The 5,722-nt window shown below is 39.9% G+C and overlaps 1 protein-coding gene across 1 annotated transcript in view; it reads right to left on the reverse strand.

The window, feature by feature from the left end:
* Nucleotides 1-4,922, reverse strand: part of LOC106510757 (serine/threonine-protein phosphatase 2A 56 kDa regulatory subunit epsilon isoform) — a gene marked incomplete at its 3' end in the record, with an annotated part of 20,189 nt that extends 15,267 nt beyond the window's left edge. Inside the window, 1 exon segment of the mRNA XM_013999475.1 lies at nt 4,387-4,922. Coding sequence (XP_013854929.1) covers nt 4,387-4,415 — 29 coding nt within the window.
* Nucleotides 4,923-5,722: the final 800 nt, after the last annotated feature.

The raw sequence follows: 5,722 nt of genomic DNA on the forward strand, positions 1-5,722 counted from the left end.
AAGTATTACAGAGTAAATATCTTTATTTAATTTATTTATCAGATTATCCATGAAAAAGAATAATTAAAAAAAAGACTCAATCTCAGCTTCACCTTTAAAATAATCTTTAAAATGATTTGCCAAGCCCCGCCCCCCCACACCCTTATGTGTCTGCTACAGGCCACACCCCTCCACCTCAACCTCCACCTCGTCTTCCCACCCGTCTGCACCCCCAACACACACACGCCTGGCTGCCCCCCCCCTACAGTGATCATTTTAAGTGATCGATCAGCTGTTGTTCAGACCCTTATTCTTTTCAAATTAATAATAATTAATAATCTGCAGTTTGACAGTTGCACTTGGTAAGACTTCTTGAAGTTAAAAAAAACTTTTCAGATTAACAAGATTAATAATCCAACATATTCTGATCTTTAGTATATGTGTTTAAAAGCTTTTRTGATTTGCAGATTTAAGCTCGTGTATTCATTTAACGCTGTATTTTCCATATTTACTGAATTACATTTATCACAGTAACTGGTTACCTTTGATGCTAAATAAGTTTATCACAAAACCGCCATAACTCCTTGTTGTTGCTAAAACATCTGGTAGAYTTAAATTTTGAACATGTCTCCATTTGATTAATTTTTCTCCTTAAAATCAGAGTTCTGTCATTTTTCAGAGGTTTGTAGTTTATCCTAAATATCAGCTAAATMTTATTCTACCAGGTGTTTTAGCAACAAGAATTTATTTTTGCCAACTGTTGTAAAAGTCAACCAAAAAATTGGGCAGACAGCCGGTTGTTGTCAACAGGGTGTTTGCTTGACAACCTGGACAATTTCCTCATGTCTACCGCCGATAAACAAATCTAATTTTACAGTGTAATGCAGTTTGCAACAATGAGATGCAAGAAAAGTGTTGAGTTTCAGCAGATATTTCATGTAAATAGAACAGAATTCACCGTCTGTATGAGTTGATCAATTCACTGGAGCCTGAATTTAGACATTTTATTTCCAATAACTCCAAAAAATTGTGATAAATTTTGTTTTTTGCAATAATCTATACTTTAACTTAGAAATTATTATTCTATCTATGCCAATGCTGTGCAGGACAGTGACATAAGTTTATGGTTTTATCATTATTTTAAAAAGAGCATTAAACAAAAATTAAAAAGGGTTCATTTTTCTCTCTTTGGGAGGTTTTTTTTTTGCAAAGCTTCTGTTTGCAGTAAAGGAACACTTTTATAAACAGGTTATTTCTTAGTTTATTTGTTCTTTTTAAGCAAAGATGCACAAACTTTGACATGTTTTCATCAAATAAAAGCAGTGAAGCAAACATGTGAAGAAAGGATGTGTCTAATCCTGCATGTCTCTCATTTCACAAAGGAAAACARTGACGTCCTCCACATCCAGCTGTCAATCAGACAAGCATGGTGTTGGTTGTTCACTTACTTTTTTATTTTAAACTCTTCTGTCCTCACTTCTGTCACTGAGCGTCCAGGCACCACTCCTTAGAGAAACTCAGAGTCTGGCTCATAAAATCCCAGTTAACCCACACAGAGCCCTGAAAGCTGAATAAATCTACTGTAGTTTATCAGACATCCCATAGTGAGCAGAAAGAATACATTAATGGTCCAAAGTTTACAGAGACCACACACTGAAACAACAGCCTGTCCATCTCCAGCTGTTAAAAACTTCACTTTTATAGTTATAAGTAAACCAAACACATATTTACACCTCCTGATGGTTTTACATCTGACAGAAAGGCATCCAGTTATAGTGTGTATTTCCATCCAGTTATAGTGTGTATTTCCATCCAGTTATAGTGTGTATTTCCATCCAGTTATAGTGTGTATTTCCATNATCCAGTTATAGTGTGTATTTCCATCCAGTTATAGTGTGTATTTCCATCCAGTTATAGTGTGTATTTCCATCCAGTTATAGTGTGTATTTCCATCACAGCAATAAGACAATAGGATGTGTTGTTAAACAACTTTTAAATGGTCAAAACCAAGATTAATTCTTTCATCTTGAATCTCCAGTTTCCAACCTTTGGACTGGTGTTGTTCATGCTGCCGTCTGACCATGAAGGGATAATTACCCTCACACCAGCAGGTACAAATGAGCTCAGCAACTTTCAGACCCACGTCCACACGGAGCAGATAAGGATGAGGCACTTCCTGCACCAGCTCCTCATAAAAACAGCAGACTTTGGATGGTGAGTTATCTCTGCCCACAACACCAGAACCTCCTGAACACAAGCCCAAATGGACCTCTGACGTCTGACAGAACCAGCKAACAGGAGGGAAATAATGTAAACAATTTCTGCAGCCTGACCTTTTAYTGTCTGTTTCACCAAACCCTACCTACTGACCGTACAACTCATCGTATTAATATATGTCAAACAGACAGGACTTTCATCCAAAATCATTTCAATTTATCAAAAATGTATTTTTATAAAATGTACCAGTACTCCACAATCTGCCCATTCAGAGACCTGCCTCCAGATTTATTGGATTTAAAATCCTTCATCTTAATATGTTAATGTTTTACTCTGCCCTCCRCTTTTTTGTCCAGATATTATTTACTTGTTTTATTTTTCGGATTGCACAGTCTTGATATTTTGATGGTTYTACAGCTTTTATACTTTTTGTTACAAATGTTTGTATATCCTGTTCTGATTGTATATCTTTTAGATTTGCCTCTGATTGTACAGCACCTTGTGAATCTGTTTCTATGAAAGGTGCATATAAATATATAAATAAAACTTTACTTTACTTTAAACATCCAGCAGCAAAGTCAGGCCAGGTCACTCCATCAAACCTCTACCATTATATCACTGTCCACTCACTGCTAGTACCTGTCAGTACTCTGTGTGTGTGGTTGTACACACAATATGTACAAACGATTCTGGTCCATTTGATTAAAAAAAAAGCCTTCTGGGGTAAGAAAAGACTTAACAGTTTTTTAATAATCTTGTGCAGAAAAAGCAGATTGAAATCTTATAAGGGTCAACTTAACACAACAACAAAGTTAAAACTGGACCTTTTTCATCTCACCAGACCAGGTTTTAACATCATTTATGTTCAATAAAACTGACCACAGAGTCTGTTCTTACACAAAAATCAGCACTTTTTGCACTTTTGTAGACATTAGTGATTTTTGACCATTTTTGCTTTTTTGAAGTCGTTTCTCAGAATCTCAGTGACTGAATTACCTGAAAAAAACTGGGCATCTTGTACTGTTGAATGTCAATCAGCACAAAGATTATTTGGTTTGTGGCTGTCATACTTACTGAGATATGATGGTGTAGAAATGGATTTGGCTGATTTGCTCATAATTTTCAATTGGTGCGATTTTGTCATATTTGCCATTTTTGGGACTCAATATTTTCAAAAGTGATTTAGACAATGGGGTAAATACTTATGTTTTTTGTTAAATATATGTTTGTCAGTCAGTAAAGTAATTTTCTTGGGTTTTAGAGGATTGGATCCATTGTTTTATCCTCCATGAAAACAGCCCTGCAGACTGTCAACATGAGGCACAGCTGGTCACCAGAGTAAAATGACCGCTGTTTGAAAAGTACATGCCTGATTTTGAAAATCTAAAGTGCAATGGATTTCATTTTTTATTCTCTAACAAATAAATTTTGAATAATTGCAATAACATGTAGTTAATTTTTTTGTTTGGGATACCTACTTAAAGATTTTTTCTAAATTAATCTTATGCAGAAAAAGCCAAAAACCAGAATGAAATCTTGTAAGGGTCAACTTAACACAACAAAGTTAAAACTGGACCTTTTTCAMCTCACCAGACCAGGTTTTAACATCTTTTATGTTCAATTAAACTGACCACAGAGRCTGGTCTTACACAAACATCAGCATTGCACACAATGATGAGGCATTAAAGTAGCAAACGTCACAATAAAATGCCATAAAGTGACTGCAGTTTGATGTCTCCTGTCATCAGCTGGAGCAGCAGGAGGTCATTAACGACATGAGGTCAAACATGAAGCGGTTACAGAGCTGCAGCTTCGGGCCTAGCAGCGCCTCAGCACCGGAACGACAGCTAGCGACSTTAGCTTCCCAATGAACCCGAACAGACCACCACATCCACGGTTCTTATGGTCTTCACTACATGCACAAACACACTACATGTTTTAAATGTGGGGATAAATGAGTATTTTTACTGCAGTTATAAGGTTCACATCACAACACTAGCTTTGGCGTCGCTAGCTAACATTAGCGGTGCGGCTAACGCGGGTTAGCTCAGGCTGAACTTTGTGTGCAGCCCAGAGGAAAATCAAAGCTCTGCTCCGGGACAGACAACATATTTCATTTTAACTWCAAACATCAGGAACAAGAAATGTGCCAGGTCCAAATTAAAATGTGTGCCGGTGAGGTAACATTACCTGGGCGGGCTCGGGCGATCACCCATCATCCCAGATGTAAATACAGGGACGGTGCTGGTGCTAATGCTAACGTTAGCTCGCAGACCGACAGAACCACCGGGATGGGAGACGCACACTGTCCCGAGTCCAAACCTGAGTCCCGGTAAGAAGGTGCAGCCGGGCGGGCGCGTGGCTGTGAGCTCTCCGGCAGCMGTGTTCACCTGGAGCCTGTGGTTCGGATAGGGCGGTGAGGGGTTCTGCTGTGTGCGGACAGTTCTCGAGCTAACAGCAGCAAAATGTGGGCCTCAAACAGCCAAACCCACAAGAACCTTTTCCTTCCAACCGAATAATCCTCAAAGTCCCAGCAAGAACAGAACCCGTGTCCACAACAGCACCGGGTTGGAGACTTTACATTCCTGTTTCCGGTTTGTTTCTCCGTCCTTCTGGAGCCCCTGGATGCTGCGGTTCGCCGTTACTCGGGTTTTTGATTCGGGGCTGTTTCTTCTCAGCCTTTTGTCAACACTGCTGGGTCGACACCACGGCACACAGAACACACACCGCGGCGCAGCGTGCTGAGCGCGGCCTCGGCTCACGTACGACGCTGATTGGCTGCCGGGAGCCATGGCGGAGGCTGTGATTGGACGGAGCGGCTGTCGATCAGCGCGCAGGAGAACGAGGCTCTGATCGGGTGGTTCGGTGGAGGAGCAGGGAGAAGGGGAGAGATCCGGGCGGAAAGCGAAGCTCCGAGTCCCGGAATGAGGTCAAACCTGTCCGAGGCTCAGCCCAGACGTTTCTCCCTCCATGTTTCTGTTGTTGGAGAGGAAACAGCGCGAGGATTACATGAAGAACTGTAGAGGTTACATAACAGTTTTTACCTTTACTGCCGTGGTTCTGTTCATGTTGTAGTGATGGACATGAGACATGCAGCCTGTCCAGACCTGTCCCTGTCTGGCCTTTTTATCACCCATTCACTCAAATAAATCAATTATATTTGTCCTTTTGACAGATGGGTCAGTCAGACACCCTGAAACATAAATCACTGTTTATTCAATCCTACAACACAAAATAATAAAAATCAAGAGCAGATCATCTGAACTCATTTTATTCATCTCCAGACAGAGTTTAACAACAGCTTTGTATGTTAGGAGGAATATTTTAAATTCTATTCTGAATTTGACAGGGAGCCAGTGGAGAGAAGCTAAAACTGGAGAAATATGATCTCTCCTTCCAACTCTCATTAAAACTCTAGCAGCAGCATTTTGGATTAACTGAAGACTTCTTAAAGAGGTTTTTGGAGCCCAGATAATAGTTTTAGCTCCAGTTTTAGCTTCTCTCCACTGGCTCCCTGTCAAATTCA

This window comes from Austrofundulus limnaeus, unplaced genomic scaffold (assembly GCF_001266775.1).
Source record: "Austrofundulus limnaeus strain Quisiro unplaced genomic scaffold, Austrofundulus_limnaeus-1.0 Scaffold2305, whole genome shotgun sequence".
Taxonomy (NCBI): Eukaryota; Metazoa; Chordata; class Actinopteri; order Cyprinodontiformes; family Rivulidae; genus Austrofundulus; species Austrofundulus limnaeus.